The sequence below is a fragment of the Balaenoptera physalus genome, assembly GCF_965194825.1.
Source record: "Balaenoptera physalus genome assembly, chromosome: 1".
NCBI classification, from domain to species: Eukaryota; Metazoa; Chordata; class Mammalia; order Artiodactyla; family Balaenopteridae; genus Balaenoptera; species Balaenoptera physalus.
Genome location: NC_138882.1, coordinates 40,432,870 through 40,450,921, shown reverse-complemented (window position 1 = coordinate 40,450,921; position 18,052 = coordinate 40,432,870). Strand labels below are relative to the sequence as shown.

Sequence of the window (18,052 nt, the reverse complement as noted above, 5' to 3'; positions counted from 1 at the left end):
AAGTGAATTTTACTCATCCTTCCAGACGAGAGCAACTTCCACTGTGACCACTCTGAGACACAGTCCTTTACCTCCCTTGAACAGAGTTAAGCATTTCATGCCCTGTTTAGTTAGTTGTGTGCAGGCCTATCTGTTCTGGTAAGTTCCCGAAGGGCATGGACCATACCTTGTCAAGCTGGATATCCCAGGATTTTGCATTGTGCTTGATGGGAACTTGAAGTATTTGTGCATATATGGGGAGAGACAGAGAGAAGGACTGGTTGTGTATTTTTACTAAAGGCATATTTATAAGATTAGCAGGTTTGCAGTTGCACTTCATGATGGTGCTGTTTTCTGTTCCTTTTCAGTATATCAAAGCATTCCCAAGAGTACATTAAGAGTAACTTACTGTATTACTCATCACAATAGATATGTACACAGATGTGTATCTTCAGCAAAGAGAAAGAAATTGAACAAATAAGAAGTGATAGGCACTCTGTAAATTTAGCCAGGGGTTAGAACTTTGAAGCTGTGCATATTCGTAAAATGAATCCCTCTAGTTGAAGTCCCTGCTCAGAGTGACAGTAAGCGTAGCTTCCATTGCTAATAAATAAGTAAGTAAGCTCTTCTTTCATTTTAATTCTGCTACTTCCGACTGTGGAACCAATATTGTTGTTTTATCTGATGCTGAATCTCTGACCCTATGAGGCTCAGGTTGGCTGCAAGTGCCGTAGCCCATGGGGTCAGCAGTGCCCACAGCACCACACCCAGGGGTTCTCAGTGAGGAGTCTTACTTCCAGTACACAGCTGAGCTCTGACTACTTGGAGTAAAAGGGAATTCTGAGTAGGAAATGAAGGAGCCACAGCACCCACCTTAGATTGGGGAGCCAGGCGTAGGATCCCAGGTGACCCTGAAGGCATCTGCAGGCTGGGTGAGGGATGCAGCCGTGCTCTCCCAGCAGGAAGGGGTGGATGAGCACCCCACCACCTGGTGACCATCTGCTAGTTCCCTCTCGTGTCCACTGTCAGAGGCTCAGGTGCGTGGGGTCCATCTGGCTGAGGTAAGGTCTCTCTTGGTGGGGTGGGGAGCCACTGCTACAGCCCCTTTAGCTGTCAGCTTTCCTGGTGGTAGAAACCACCAAGCAGAGACATCACCTTTCACCAACATTGCTCACACTGGAAGGGGCTGCAGCAGATTGTGAGGGCACAGTGAGGTAGGGACCGTCCTTTTGGACCACCAGAAAGGAGCAGGTATCCAGGTACGCTGTGTAGCTGGAGCACTGCAGAGAGTCTTCTTAAAGCTGGTGGCAGCTAAGCTGCCCACTCGAATCTAAAAGCTTTCGAATGTTTGCAAGTGTTAATAAACAAACCAAATGTCGGAAAAAAGAGTAGATTATGGTATTTAGCTATTCTTCCTGCCTCTCCTTCCTCTATTCCTTCCCACGTAGACAGGAAAGGATGGTTACCCATATTGTGCATAAACTGTAAATGCTGTACTAGAACAAAATTAACCTCCCATTAAATGAGGACGTTACATGTCACCATTATTCCACTCCACATAGTGTACATATATAAACAAAACCCCCTACAGTTTACAACAAAAGAAGGGTCTGTATGTGTGTTCTTTCATTCCTTTTTTTGGTGGGGGGAAGGTGTGGAAGCAGTGATTATTCTGTGGAGAGGAGAGAGCCAAGCCAAAATAATGATTATATTTAAGTTCTGGATATTATTTGCTTAAGGTCTTGAAAAGAAAAGAGGGACACTTGATTTCCTGAGCACAAAAGATATCGAAGACTTTTGATCTTTAAAAATGTGGAAAGTGGTGAGAACACACTGAGCAGCCCAACATATCTGGCTTACTTAATCCCTGCATCACAAGTGAATGGTGGGCCCGTGCTCCATGAAAGAGCTCTGAAATGTGCTTTCTGTGGCTCCATGATTTCAAAATTAGTAAGAAAGTTTTTGTCATTGCCAGCATCTTGATCAGGTTCTATGGAGCCCTAGCATTAGGAGGGTCTAGTCACTTCTTTATGGAGAGGAAGGCTCTCTGGTGTGTGTATTCCAGGAGGCAACCTGCTGTCCCCTTGCCTTTCTAAGAAGGCCTTCTCCTCCAAGGATCAGCAAATATTAATCAGGGTGAATTAGGTCAGTTTGTAGCTTCTGTCCCAAAGACTGACAGGGCCAAGATGCTGGATGGAGTGCAGAAGAAATTACTTTTGGATTCTCTCTGGCTCCACATTACCAGCATAATCTCATGGAGATGAAAAATTAGGACTTGAGTATGTCTTATAGAAATCACTGGATTTCTGCAGAAAACGTTGGTTGGTTGGTTAAGCATGCTTCCTTTGGAGTACAGAAACCTCAGCATTTGCATTCCAGATAGTCAGTTCTAAAGCTCTGTTCTTCTGTATTCCTCAGAGGGCCATTTTGGAGGGAAACAAAAATACCTGGATTGGTTATTATTTATGTCCTCATTGAATCTCAACTAATGTCTTGCCTCATGTGCCCTTTTCTTTTCTCCTTCCCCTTCTTCTTCTTCTTCTTCTTCTTTTTTTTTTTTTTTTAACAGATACTAATTTTGTGTTGGGGAATGCCCAGATAGTGGACTGGCCCATCGTGTACAGCAATGATGGATTTTGCAAGCTGTCTGGCTATCACAGGGCGGAAGTGATGCAAAAAAGCAGTACCTGCAGGTATTTATGTTTGGGGTTCTGTTCAACACTCTATCATGGTATCTTTTTGGAAAAAGAAAATGGCTTACTCAGCTTGGGAATTTCCTTTCATGCAGCGTTCATTCAGGAATATTTATTGCACTATCATCTCTAGTTCACACACTGTACTGGGAAAATCAAAGAAGATCTAAAACATAGTCCCTACAACTAATGAATTTACAGTCAGTGAGATGGGAGAAAACCTAGAAAAACTCAGGACAATCATTTTATCAATAAAATGTGAACTCAAAATTTTATGAGGTTTTAGATGGAAATTATGTGAAAGTTAGAAGATTAAATAAAATCAATGAAAATGAAATGGATGATTTTAGATGATTAAATTAATTTTAAAACATGTATGGCTGTTTTTTAAGAATAAACACCATGTTGGAGACAAGGGCCTTGTTCATAGGGCTTTTCATCAGAAAACGAGAAGAGAACCATGTCTTGCTGCCTTGCTGCTGTCACATCTCTCTCTGATCACTGACTCAAAGGCAGAAGCAAAGGGTGCTGTGCAGCTTGTGCATTTGACAGGGTTACTAACCAAGCAGCGCCCTTGGGCCGTGGCACCAGAAAAGCTCTTTTAGAGCATCTTCAAGGTGTCATGTGGAGCATGTGGCCTGGACCCTGCGCTGCCCCAACAGGGTCTTGGCTCCACAGCCTTTGTCTCCTCTCACTCCTCGCCTTCCTCAGAGTCTTCTGTCTTCAGTGGTGTTCGCATGCAGTGGAATCATTTTCCTAAACCTGCTACACCCAAAAGTGAACTCATCTCCAAAGGGTGGAAAAACCCATCTGACCCAGTCATAGTCTTTGTTTCTCAGAAGTTGCATTTTCTTGGTATTAAATCAGCCAAGTAACTCATTTGGTGAAAAGTATTAAATGTTTTGAAAATATTATCATTTTCTTAACTTTTAGGTTTTTGGGACTGGGAAATGGAAAATTTAAGATTCCCTCAAAGGAGAGGGGTGGGATAGGGAGGGTGGGAGGGAGACACAAGAGGGAGGAGATATGGGGATATATGTATATGTAGAGCTGATTCACTTTGTTATAAAGCAGAAACTAACACACCATTGTAAAGCAATTATACTCTAATAAAGGTGTTAAAAAAAAAAGATTCCCTCAAAGGTTTAAAAATTATGACTCAAGTATTATGATAAAATTCTCTTATATTCTTGGTGTGCTGTTATCCTCTTAAGTATCTGTTTATCTGCATCTCTGTCTCCATCTGTACGTGCACGTACACAATCAGAACACACTGGGAGAGTGAGCTTTGCTTTTTTGTGTGACTTGAGCAGCCGTTCCTTACCTTTCTTGCTTCTTATTGGCTATAATCAGACACTTTAAGAAAATCAGATAAGAGAACTGGATAATTTAGCCAACTTTCTTTTTTTTTTTTTTTTTTCCACACACACACACACTGTATTTTATTTTTACAAGAGATAAATAGACTGACACCAAGCATTGTACATGGATGACCACAACAAAAGCAACAATGATTGCAATTACCAAACATGAAACACACTCATACTATGTCATAATATTGCCATTCAGTCCAGTAATCCTCCACTGTAACAGCTCCTTTACTTTGCAGTGAAAATTGATTTGTATATTCCCTGCCTCTGAGTCCTTGTGGGATTTTTTTTTTTTTTTTTTTTTTTTTAAATTCAGGCAGAAAGTCACAAAAATTATACTCATCCTCATCAGTTCACTCAGTCCCATGTAATTAATTGTTGTTTTTTTTTTTCATCTTGATCTTTTGTTAGCACTTTTATGAGTTCATCAGTTTTTCATCAGAGTTCTGAAAATGCTTATTCATTCAGTTCAGCAGTACAGTCAGTTACCAGAAACCTGTACTTGTCAGAGTCTTTTCCATGAATTTCTTGAAGATGAAACCCTTTTATAGGAACATATTTGCAAAATCATCAGAGTACACCCAGAACTGTCTGTAAATGACAAAAGACTTAAAAATGACCACGGTAAAAGATTTGATGAAAGTTCATAATAATGCATTTGACAAGAAAATTAGTTATTTCTGAGATATACATTTTAAAGTAATAACTAGGATTATGACTTATAACATTATACCAGAACATATAAGATTTTTAGAAATTTCATGTAATGTCTGAAACATTTATATTAACATATTTCCATACATATTTCCATACAAATACAAATATAAGATTTTTAGAAATTTCATGTAACGTCTGAAACATTTATATTAACATATTTCCATACATATTTCCATACAAATACAAATATAAGATTTTTAGAAATTTCATGTAATGTCTGAAACATTTATATTAACATATTTCCATACAAATAACCCAATGAAAGTTTAGTATTAATTGTTTTGTTTGTTTTTTTATACTGCAGGTTCTTATTAGGCATCAATTTTATACACATCAGCGTATACATGTCAATCCCAATCGCCCAATTCAGCACACCACCATCCCCACCTCACTGCAGTTTTCCCCCCTTGGTGTCCATATGTCCATTCTCTACATCTGTGTCTCAACTTCTGCCCTGCAAACTGGCTCATCTGTACCATTTTTCTAGGTTCCACATACATGCATTAATATACGATATTTGTTTTTCTCTTTCTGACTTACTTCACTCTGTATGACAGTCTCTAGATCCATCCACGTCTCAACAAATGACTCAATTTCGTTCCTTTTTATGGCTGAGTAATATTCCATTGTATATATGTACCACAACTTCTTTATCCATTCGTCTGTTGATGGGCATTTAGGTTGCTTCCATGACCTGGCTATTGTAAATAGTGCTGCAATGAACATTCGGGTGCATGTGTCTTTTTGAATTACGGTTTTCTCTGGGTATATGCCCAGTAGTGGGATTGCTGGGTCATATGGTAATTCTATTTTTAGTTTTTTAAGGAACCTCCATATTGTTCTCCATAGTGGCTGTATCAATTTACATTCCCACCAACAGTGCAAGAGGGTTCCCTTTTCTCCACACCCTCTCCAGCATTTGTTGTTTGTAGATTTTCTGATGATGCCCATTCTAACAGGAGTGAGGTGATACCTCATTGTAGTTTTGATTTGCATTTCTCTAATAATTAGTGATGTTGAGCATCTTTTCATGTGCTTCGTGGCCGTCTGTATGTCTTCTTTGGAGAAATGTCTATTTAGGTCTTCTGCCCATTTTTGGATTGGGGTGTTTGTTTCTTTGATATTGAGCTGAATGAGCTGTTTATATATTTTGGAGATTAATCCTTTGTCCGTTGATTCGTTTGCAAATATTTTCTCCCATTCTGAGGGTTGTCTTTTCGTCTTGTTTATGGTTTCCTTTGCTGTGCAAAAGCTTTGAAGTTTCATTAGGTCCCACTTGTTTATTTTTGTTTTTATTTCCATTACTCTAGGAGGTGGATCAAAAAAGATCTTGCTGTGATTTATGTCAAAGAGTGTTCTTCCTATGTTTTCCTCTAAGAGTTTTATAGTGTCCAGTCTTATATTTAGGTCTCTAATCCATTTTGAGTTTATTTTTTTGTATGGTGTTAGGGAGTATTCTAATTTCATTCTTTTACATGTAGCTGTCCAGTTTTCCCAGCACCACTTATTGAAGAGACTGTCTTTTCTCCATTGTATATCTTTGCCTCCTTTGTCATAGATTAGTTGACCATAGGTGCGTGGGTTAATCTCTGGGCTTTCTATCTTGTTCCATTGATCTATGTTTCTGTTTTTGTGCCAGTACCATATTGTCTTGATTACTGTAGCTTTGTAGTATAGTCTGAAGTCAGGGAGTCTGATTCCTCCAGCTCCATTTTTTTGCCTCAAGACTGCTTTGGCTATTCGGGGTCTTTTGTGTCTCCATACAAATTTTAAGATGATTTGTTCTAGCTCCGTAAAAAATGCCATTGGTAATTTGATAGGGATTGCATTGAATCTGTAGATTGCTTTGGGTAGTATACTCATTTTCACAATGTTGATTCTTCCAATCCAATAACATGGTATATCTCTCCATCTGTTGGTATCTTCTTTAATTTCTTTCATCAGTGTCTTATAGTTTTCTGCATACAGGTCTTTTGTCTCCCTAGGTAGGTTTATTCCTAGGTATTTTATTCTTTTTGTTGCAATGGTAAATGGGAGTGTTTCCATAATTTCTCTTTCAGATTTTTCATCATTAGTGTATAGGAATGCAAGAGATTTCTGTGCATTAATTTTGTATCCTGCAACTTTACCATATTCATTAATTAGCTCTAGCAGTTTTCTGGTGGCAGTTTTAGGATTCTCTATGTATAGTATCATGTCATCCGCAAACAGTGACAGTTTTACTTCCTCTTTTCCAATTTGTATTCCTTTTATTTCTTTTTCTTCTCTGATTGCCGTGGCTAGGACTTCCAGAACTATGTTGAATAATAGTGGTGAGAGTGGACATCCTTGTCTCGTTCCTGATCTTAGAGGAAATGCTTTCAGTTTTTCACCATTGAGAATGATGTTTGCTGTGGGTTTGTCATATATGGCCTTTATTATGTTGAGGTAGGTTCCCTCTATGCCCACTTTCTGGAGAGTTTTTATCAGGAATGGGTGTTGAATTTTGTCAAAAGCTTTTTCTGCATCTATTGAGATGATCATATGGTTTTTATTCTTCAATTTGTTAATATGGTGTATCACATTGATTGATTTGCGTATATTGAAGAATCCTTGCATCCCTGGGATAAATCCCACTTGGTCGTGGTGTATGATCCTTTTAATGTGTTGTTGGATTCTGTTTGCTAGTATTTTGTTGAGGATTTTTGCATCTATATTCATCAGTGATATTGGTCTGTAATTTTCTTTTTTGTAGTGTCTTTGTCTGGTTTTGGTATCAGGGTGATGGTGGCTTCATAGAATGAGTTTGGGAGTGTTCCTTCCTCTGCAATTTTTTGGAAGAGTTTGAGAAGGATGGGTGTTAGCTCTTCTCTAAATGTTTGATAGAATTCACCTGTGAAGCCATCTGGTCCTGGACTTTTGTTTGTTGGAAGATTTTTAATCACAGTTTCAATTTCATTACTTGTGATTGGTCTGTTCATATTTTCTGTTTCCTCCTGATTCAGTCTTGGAAGGTTATACCTTTCTAAGAATTTGTCCATTTCTTCCAGGTTGTCCATTTTATTGGCATAAAGTTGCTTATAGTAGTCTCTTACGATGTTCTGTATTTCTGCGGTGTCTGTTGTAACTTCTCCTTTTTCATTTCTGATTTTATTGATTTGAGTCCTCTCCCTCTTTTTCTTGATGAGTCTGGCTAATGGCTTATCAATTTTGTTTATCTTCTCAAAGAACCAACTTTTAGTTTTATTGATCTTTGCTATTGTTTTCTTTGTTTCTATTTCATTTATTTCTGCTCTGATCTTTATGATTTCTTTCCTTCTGCTAACTTTGGGTTTTGTTTGTTCTTCTTTCTCTAGTTTCTTTAGGTGTAAGGTTAGATTGTTTACTTGAGATTTTTCTTGTTTCTTTAGGTAGGCTTGTATAGCTATGAACTTCCCTCTTAGAACCGCTTTTGCTGCATCCCATAGGTTTTGGGTCGTCGTGTTTTCATTGTCATTTGTCTCTAGGTATTTTTTGATTTCCTCTTTGATTTCTTCAGTGATCTCTTGGTTATTTAGTAACGTATTGTTTAGCCTCCATGTGTTTGTCTTTTTTACGTTTTTTTCCCTGTAATTCATTTCTAATCTCATAGCGTTGTGGTCAGAAAAGATGCTTGGTATGATTTCAATTTTCTTAAATTTACTGAGGCTTGATTTGTGACCCAAGATGTGATCTATCCTGGAGAATGTTCCGTGCGCACTTGAGAAGAACGTGTAATCTGCTGTTTTTGGATGGAATGTCCTATATATATCAATTAAATCTATCTGGTCTATTGTGTCATTTAAAGCTTCTGTTTCCTTATTTATTTTCATTTTGGATGATCTGTCCATTGGTGTAAGTGAAGTGTTAAAGTCCCCCACTATTATTGTGTTACTGTCGATTTCCTCTTTTATAGCTGTTAGCAGTTGCCTTATGTATTGAGGTGCTCCTATGTTGGGTGCATATATATTTATAATTGTTATATCTTCTTCTTGGATTGATCCCTGGATCATTATGTAGTGTCCTTCCTTGTCTCTTGTAACATTCTTTATTTTAAAGTCTATTTTATCTGATATGAGTATAGCTACTCCAGCTTTCTTTTGATTTCCATTTGCATGGAATACCTTTTTCCATCCCCTCACTTTCAGTCTGTATGTGTCCCTAGGTCTAAAGTGGGTCTCTTGTAGACAGCATATATATGGGTCTTGTTTTTGTATCCATTCAGCCAGTCTATGTCTTTTGGTTGGGGCGTTTAATCCATTCACGTTTAAGGTAATTATCGATATGTATGTTCCTATGACCATTTTCTTAATTGTTTTGGGTTTGTTTTTGTAGGTCCTTTTCTTCTCTTGTGTTTCCCACTTAGAGAAGTTCCTTTAGTATTTGTTGTAGAGCTGGTTTGGTGGTGCTGAATTCTCTTAGCTTTTGCTTGTCTGTAAAGCTTTTGATTTCTCCATCAAATCTAAATGAGATCCTTGCCGGGTATAGTAATCTTGGTTGTAGGTTCTTCCCTTTCATCACTTTAAGTATATCATGCCATTCCCTTCTGGCTTGCAGAGTTTCTGCTGAGAAATCAGCTGTTAACCTTATGGGAGTTCCCTTGTATGTTATTTGTCGTTTTTCCCTTGCTGCTTTCAATAATTTTTCTTTGTCTTTAATTTTTGCCACTTTGATTACTATGTGTCTCGGCGTGTTTCTCCTTGGGTTTATCCTGTATGGGACTCTCTGCGCTTCCTGGACTTGGGTGGCTATTTCCTTTCCCATGTTAGGGAAGTTTTCGACTATAATCTCTTCAAATATTTTCTCTGGTCCTTTCTCTCTCTCTTCTCCTTCTGGGACCCCTATAATGCGAATGTTGTTGCGTTTAATGTTGTCCCAGAGGTCTCTTAGGCTGTCTTCATTTCTTTTCATTCTTTTTTCTTTAGTCTGTTCCGCAGCAGTGAATTCCACCATTCTGTCTTCCAGGTCACTTATCCGTTCTTCTGCCTCAGTTATTCTGCTATTGATTCCTTCTAGTGTAGTTTTCATTTCAGTTATTGTATTGGTCGTCTCTGTTTGTTTGTTCTTTAATTCTTCTAGGTCTTTGTTAATCATTTCTTGCATCTTCTCAATCTTTGCCTCCATTCTTATTCCGAGGTCCTGGATCATCTTCACTATCATTATTCTGAATTCTTTCTCTGGAAGGTTGCCTATCTCCACTTCATTTAGTTGTTTTTCTGGGGTTTTTTCTTGTTCCTTCGTCTGGTAAATAGCCCTCTGCCTTTTCATCTTCTCTATCTTTCTGTAACTGTGGTTTTTGGTCCACAGGCTGCAGGATTATAGTTTTTCTTGCTTCTGTTGTCTGCCCTCTGGTGGTTGAGGCTATCTAAGAGGCTTGATGGGAGGCTCTGGTGGTGGGTAGATCTGACTGTTGCTGTGGCGGTCAGAGCTCAGTAAAACCTTAATCCACTTGATTGTTGATGGGTGGGGCTGGGTTCCCTCCCTGTTGCTGTGGCGGTCAGAGCTCAGTAAAACCTTAATCCACTTGACTGTTGATGGGTGGGGCTGGGTTCCCTCCCTGTTGGTTGTTTTGCCTGAGGCAACCCAACACTGGAGCCTACCCGTGCTCTTTGGTGGGGTTAATGGCAGACTCTGGGAGGGCTCACGCCAAGGAGAACTTCCCAGAACCTCGGCTGCCAGTGTCCTTATCCCCACGGTGAAACAGAGCCACCACTCGCCTCTGCAGGAGACCCCCCAACACCAGCAGGTAGGTCTGGTTCAGTCTCCCCCAGGGTCACTGCTCCTTCCCCTGGGTCCCGATGCACACATTACTTTGTGTGTGCCCTCCAAGAGTGGGGTCTCTGTTTCCCCCAGTCCTGTCAAAGTCCTGCAATCAATTCCCAGTAGGCTTCAAGGCCTGATTCTCTAGGAATTCCTCCTCCCGTAGCCGGACCCCCAGGTTGGGAAGCCTGACGTGGGGCTCAGAACCTTCACTCCAGTGGGTGGACTTCTGTGGTATAAGTGTTCGCCAGTCTGTGAGTCACCCACCCAGCAGTTATGGGATTTGATTTTACTCTGATTGCGCCCCTCCTACCGTCTCACTGTGGCTTCTCCTCTGTCCTTGGACGTGGGGTATCCTCCTTGGTGAAGTCCAGGGTCTTCCTGTCAATGATTGTCCAGCAGCCAGTTTTGATTCTGGTGCTCTCGCAAGAGGGAGTGAGAGCACGTCCTTCTACTCCGCCATCTTGGTTAATCTCCTAGCCAACTTTCTTTTACACACAACTCTAAGAAACTTATTTAATTCCCTGAAGGTGTCCCTTCTCTAGAAGGAAAGTAAACATGCCTTTGTGTTAGCCACATCCCTGATTGCTCAGGAGCCTTTTGGCTTATTTCTTGCATTGCAGGCATCTGAAATCTAATGTCCAGACAAAGGAAATTTACACCTACCACTAAAAACTACAACTTGAAAAAGTACATAAGAGTAAGGAAAGCTGGGCATAATTATGGCACTTCATTTATTTGAAGACTCCACTTTGCAGGGATTGGTTTTACCTTGTGAAGGAAATTGCCAGCCTATACACCATCACATAAGTTGAGGTCACTTATCTAGCAAATCCATTCAGAAAGGGAAAGTGGGCGGAAGCTAAAAAGGCCTTAGAGCAAAACCGGCTAAGTAAAATGGTTATAGAGCTTAAGTTTTTACCTCCTAGGAGAAAGAAATCCTCTTGTTCTCAGGCACGGCTAATTTAGTCTTGATCTATCCTTCTTTTTAAAGGTAATTCACCAAGCTCGGTTATCTGTTTTCCTGGTTTATAGATGAAGAACACAGCCCCAAAGCAGAGTACTACATGAGATGGGCACACAGGGAACCACAGATAATAGCATCTCTCAGTGGGCTGGGAAGGGACGTGATAACAAAAGTGACACAGAATTCATAAAGTCAATAGCTAGGGCACTTTTCTTGCAGGGTGCTGGAAATTGGAAGCTCACAGTAAGCCCACGCCTGTTCCAGTATCAAGCTGAGCATGGCGCTTGATTTGGTGGTTCAGGAATTGTGCTTGATAACTTCTGAGGTTCTTGTTAGTTCTGAAATTCTGTGATTCTATGATTCAAGTCATCAAGAAAAAGCTAAATTGCACAGTTAGGTATGCACAGTTTTAGAAGATGGGTTGTGTATTGTTTGGGAACCCACGCCACTGCTTCTACACATTACATAAGCCTTGAGGGCTAAGCATGGCTGTCCTTCCTTGTTGGTGTCGTCTGAAGGCCTGGGGAGGGCGGGGGACATGCTTGGGGGGTCCATGGGCAGCCTTTGTTGGAGGACTGGCTTTTCCAGCCCCATTGAAGGATGGCTTCTCTCCTCTCACGTTTTGTTAGTGTCGCTCAGCCTAGTTGTTGGGAATGCTATCCCATTCCTAGAGGGAAAAACCTCGGTCTTCAGACCATATTCAGTGTGTGGACCCAAGAAAATGGACCGTCCTGGCAGTTTTCCTGCCTCTGCTGAGAACCAGTGTTAGTAGGCAGAAGCTTCTGCTATCCAGAGGTTTTCTCTAATTTTTTTTTTCAGGCTGCTTATTTACCCTGTTAGTTTACTTTTCTCCAAATGTGAGGAGTGTGGAGATGTATTAGAAAGAATTTGTAGAATTTTGTCATCTTGATTTATTCAACCCAGAGCTCTTTTTTCTTTCTTAGTGGTGGGGTAGGAAAAAGAGCTGCACAGACAGTGGCTGAGTCTTCTGTTTGCTGAATCTTCTTTTCCTTCCTTAGCTACAGTATGTCTTGATGTTTAGAGCATCAAATTGCGCCCTTTCTCTTGTTTGGTTGGTGACCTTTTGTGGTTTTTTTCCTATTCTTTTGTTTAATTTGTTAGGAATTAGAAGAGGAAAAATCTGTGGTCCAAATTTATTCTGCCATCCTTCTCAGGACGTCTCTCAGAGTTGTATTTCTAAAATGCAGATCTCATTATGTAACTCTTTTGCCTGAAACCCTCCAGTGGCCCTCCCTGCGTTGCTTTCGGGATAAAGTTTAAATGACTTCACCTGACCTGTAATACCATGGTCTCCTCCATGATTTGGCCCCTGCTTACCTCTCCATATTACCTGTTGCTAATTTTCCCCTTACTGTCTACATTCCAGACATACTGAACTGAACCGTATTCAGGTTCCAGAATTAACCTTCCTCTCACCTCTGTGCCTTTGCACATGCTTATCTTTTACCTAGAATGTTCCTTTCCCTCCTTTTCTCAGCAGATTTCCACCTGCTCTTTAGATCTCTTTTGTACTTGCCTCTGGGAAGCCTTTTCTGACTGCTCAGACAGGGCTCTGTGCCTATTCTTCGTGCTGTAATTCCTTATGTGTTGGTCATACTGTTCTCTAATCTACTGTTTTCTAGTGTGTCTCATTAGACTGTCAGTTTTGGGGGGACAGGGATGGAGTCTTGATTCCAGCTCAATCAATAAATTGTTTTTGATTGAACAAATGTCTTCATTGTGTGTGTGTGTGCGTGTGTTCCACAGTGCATAGCACAGTGCTGGGTATAGAGCAGGTATGTAGCAGATGCTTGTAGAATAATAAATACTTGTTCATCTAACTTGGACTGTTTGGTTGCTTTGCAGTTTTATGTACGGGGAGCTGACTGATAAAGACACCATTGAAAAGGTGCGGCAAACATTTGAGAACTATGAGATGAATTCCTTTGAAATTTTGATGTACAAGAAGAACAGTGAGTATTCAGACCATTCTGAACCATACCTTGATGTGCTTCGAAGAGTGAAATATCTCCTCTTTCTCTGTTGCTGTCTTAGGTTTTCTTTTCTCCCATCAGCTAAATGTTGAAGCCAGTGTGTATGTTGGGGTAAATGGTATGGATTGATGAGTTACTGTTCTGCACAGGAACATTTGTACTTGTCACTAACCAATTAAGACTTCTAGATCTCTTTTCTGCCCAGAGTTAGTGTTTTTCCTATTGGTTTCCTTATGTTGAGTTGTTGGCCTAAGGCACTTGTAGACTTTAAGGCTTCTTAGGTGGGGAGGGAGGAGGTGGGTTAGAATCTCTGCCCAGTTCACCTTTGTATCTATCTCCCTTTAGCACTTAGCACAGTGGGTAACACCGGTAGATGCCCAGTTAAGAGTTTCTAAATAAAATTTTGTTTCCCTGGTGACCCCAGTTTTCTGTCAGAGACAGTATTAATCAAATTAATACTGTAATCACTGTTAGTCAAAATATATTGTTAATTTGTATTTGTTTTGTGTATAATAACTTCCACAAGTATATTAATGAAGAATCTAGGTCAATAGTTATACACAAGTGTAGAACCTGCTTTCTCTTAGCAGTTTCCTGTTGAATGGAGATTAATTGTATTGGAAGTACGGAAAGTGGGCTGTATGGAAACACAGCCATAGCAGGGCTGCAGAGGTGTTGAAGAGTGCTTTGTTTTTTTATTTTAATTTAATTTTTATTTATTTATCTACTTCTGTCTGTGTTGGGTCTTCGTTGCTGTGCGCGGGCTTTCTCTAGTTGCATCGAGTGGGGGCTATTCTTTGTTGCGGTGAGCGGGCTTCTCATTGCAGTGGCTTCTCTTGTTGCAGAGCACGGGCTCTAGGCACGCGGGCTTCAGTAGTTGTGGCTTGTGGGCTCTAGAGCGCAGGCTCAGTAGTTGTGGCGCACGGACTTAATTGCTCCACGGCATGTGGGATCTTCCCGAACCAGGGATCGAACCCATGTCCCTTGCATTGGCAGGCAGATTCTTATCCACTGTGCCACCAGGGAAGCCCGAGTGCTTTGTTTTTAAAAACACTATTTGGTTGTAAGGAATCCTGTTCTTTATATGTAGGATTGAACTAAGTAGGTCATTGGTTCACTAGAACATTTCCAGAGTGGCCCAGGTGACGCGTTAGGATAAGTGTTTATTTTGGTGGTGTTCAGGATGATATGTTTTGCTCTGGAAAGCAGTGGGCACATGTGGCTTTTATCTGGAAGCAGCTGGGACTTTTTTTCAGTCTGGAGTGTTGGTGCAGGCAACTGAGAGGACTCTTTGCTTGGTGGCCAGTGCAGACGCTGAGCTGAGAGATTAGCTTTGGGCATCAGCAACTCTGAGAGGGTTGGTCCTGCGCTTTCACACTAGAGTTGCTGCCTTGCTCCATTTCACCTCCTCAGCTAGTAGGTCTAGTTCCTACCTCGAGACCTACCCTAGTTCCTACCCTGAGACATTTTGCCAAATAGGCCTGAGAGGAATGAGGTGAAAGACTGTGACTGGCTCTGTGCCAGCCCTTCCTCTGCGGGGGACACAACTCAAAGCAACAGCTGTTCCCAGGAGCACGCCAGCAGTGCCTTCTCATGGGAGGAGGGGCTCTGCCGTGTGCCCAGAGCTAAGAGAGTGAGTTAAAGGTTTCCCACACTGGTAGCTTTGTGTCCTGAACAGTGTGGATTTCCCCACGTCACAGAATACTAATCAGGTAGGCGTATCGCAAAGATAATGCCTTGCGTTTATATTTTGCTTCAGAGTTTTCAAGCTTCATTAGACTATGCATTTAACTTGCTCAAAGTCAACTATACATGTTGAGCATAAAAGGGAGAGAGAGGGAAACATAATTAAAACTGAATTAGTGATTCTACTTGCTATTCTCTTCAGTGGGCATGTACCCCAGAGTGAGTATGAGATGGCAGGGGGGGATCTGCTGTTCCCTCAGCTGCCTCGGGGGCTGAAGGCCTCGTATTGTGAGTACCTCATCGCACTGCGGGTGATTCTGGTACTTCCGGTTCTGTACATTAGGTAGACATGGCCTAGGCATGGAAGCCAGTCAGTTCAACTGATGTTTTTTATCAAAGAATTGGCATCTCTTCCCTCCCTGGAGGTTGTGGCAGGCTTATTGAGAGAGACGCATGCCAGTCTCCAGAGTGGCATGTCAGCCTGGGCATGGACTCTACTCCATGGGTGATGTGAAGGCATTCTCAAGAGCAACTGTGGTCATATGCAACTTCTACCTTACCCTCTGATTTTAGAAAATACACTCTGTGGAAGGTATGACGCCACTTTATTTAAAAATGTTGAGGGAGCCCTGTGAAGTAGTCATGGCTGACGTTACGTATCTCCATTGTATAACAAGGTAAATTCCTCACCCGAGGTCATGCAGAGCCAGGACCTGGTTTCCAGTGCTTGCTCCATGGCTGTTCTTTCCAGACCGGGTTGGTTTTAGTCGGGGCACAAGGCAGGGCCACCACATACGGTGGTGCAGGCTATACCCTGCATGGGGGCAACCAGAAACCAGTTTGCTTGCTAGGTCCTCAGTGCACCCTGGCCTAGAATTGCATCTGTGCTGAGGGAGGAACTTCTCTTTCTAATTTGCACAAGGATGTCCAGTGGGCTGGCAGGGGTTTCGTCCAAGGCTAAGCCTGTACATAAAACATGAAGCAGAAATGGATGCAGATAGTGTTGGTTTCTTCCTAGGAACTGGTTCACTGTCCCCAACTCCTCCAAATCCACCCTCACCTGAGGAATTTAGAAACTTTAAGTTATTTTTTAAGCCTGGGTATTTTACAGTTGCACCAAATTCTATGTTTTTGTTAATGGCTTTTTATTGACCAACCACAGGCATACCTCAGAGATATTGTAAGTTCGGTTCCACAAATTTTTTGGTTTTCCAGTGCATGTAAAAGTTGTTATAGTGGTATACTGTAAACGTAACTGTCTATTAAGTGTGCAGTAGCATTATGTCTATAAAAAACCAATGTGTATGCCTCAATTAAAATTAATTAATTAATTTTTTGCTAAAAAATGCTAATCATCATATAAGCCTTCAGTGAGTTGTAATCTTTTTGCTGTAGAGGGTTTGAAATATTGTGAGAATTACCAATTCACATTACCAAATGTGACGCAGAGACATGAAGTGAACAAATGCTGTTCGAAAAATGGCGCCAATAGACTTGCTCAATGCAGGGTTGCTACAGACCTTCAACTTGTTAGAAAAAAAATGTGTTGTCTGTGAAGCGCAATAAAGCGAGGTCTGACTATACTCTGTCAGACACTAGGCTTGCTCCTAGGAATGTGGTTACAAAAAGACAGACCCAGCCTCTGCTCCCACAGCGTTTGCAGGGGTCGGGGGCGGCATCATAGTATAGAGCTGTAAGTGTTTTGATGGTGACACCACATGGGGGGTGTCCCTTCACCCTAACTTAGGAGGTCAGGGAAGGAAGTCTTTCTAGGAGGCAGGAAATTCATGCAGAAACTGGAGGATAGCGGGGAGTTAGGCAGAGAGAAGGGCAAAGAGTATCCCAGGCTGATGAAAGGCATGTGGAGAGGGCAATAGGGGAGAGCAGCACTGACATTTGAAGAGACCCAAAGCAGGACTCCTCAGACTTTGACAGGATATATAACATCACCTGCAAATCAAACAAAATATATATTTGTATTCAGTAGGTCTGCAGAAGGGCCCGAGATTCTGCTCCAGGTGATACTAATGCCGCTGGTCCAAGAATCACACTCTGAGTAGCAGGGACAGAAAGCAGCTGCAGTGAAGGCTGACTTCCACGCCTACAGGGTGCATCTATAACCAGCTGGATCCCCTGCACCCAGCACAGTGCCTGACCCAGAAGGTGTTCCACCTGAACTCATGGAGTAATTAAATAAATCTGTAAATGAATGGGTCACCAGTGTAGCTGGAGAGGTTGAGAAGGGCCCATCACGCAGCCACGTTAAAGAGTTTAGAATTTGTCTTAAGAGCAGAGGTGGTGGGGACAGAGGGTGGGGTGAGAGGCGTTGAGCGGTTTTAAGCAGGGTTAAGTGTGTAATAATAAGATTTTCATTTCAGAAAGATGACTCCCTTAGAGAGTGGAGATGGAATGCATCACAGGAGACCAGAGGTGGGAGACCTGTTAGGAATCACCGCGGTGGCAAGATGATTGTGGCCTGCTGGGGGAGGGGTGGGGAAGAGGCAGCTGAGAAGGAGAGGTGTCCGGGGAAGTGGGAGGAGGCTGAGCCTAGGGACTTGCCAGTGGAGCCCACTGACTGGCAAGTGTCTAGCACACAGCCCAGCCCAGAGGAGGCGCTCGGCACATGTTTGCTGAGTGACTGTGAAAGGAACTTGACAGTTACCAAGAAACAGATGAGTGACCCAGGGGTATGTGATTCAGAGTGAGAGCTTCGGAGCCAAGGAGCAAGCCTTGTGGGGCTGAACTGACCAGCTGGCCCGGGAGGAGCAGACTGAACAGAGATGGATGGGAGGAGAGAAAGGAGGAGGCAGGTTTGTTGCTACTTTCACAATTTGTAGTTCAATAGATTGAAACTTTCAGCATTTTAAAGCAGTATGGAGTCCCGTGGGG

The 18,052-nt window shown here is 41.8% G+C and overlaps 1 protein-coding gene across 3 annotated transcripts in view; it reads left to right on the top strand.

Annotated features, from left to right (window-relative positions):
* The window catches only part of KCNH1 (potassium voltage-gated channel subfamily H member 1), a 417,868-nt gene that overhangs the window by 28,236 nt on the left and 371,580 nt on the right, over positions 1-18,052 (top strand). For 2 of the 3 annotated variants that reach the window (XM_082464235.1, XM_082464234.1), the window contains exons 2-3: positions 2,549-2,672; positions 13,350-13,456. In XM_082464235.1, coding sequence (XP_082320361.1) covers positions 2,549-2,672; positions 13,350-13,456 — 231 coding nt within the window. Of the gene's footprint in view, positions 1-2,548; positions 2,673-13,349; positions 13,457-18,052 lie in introns of those variants that run through there. The other variant, XM_082464237.1, reaches the window with a different exon arrangement.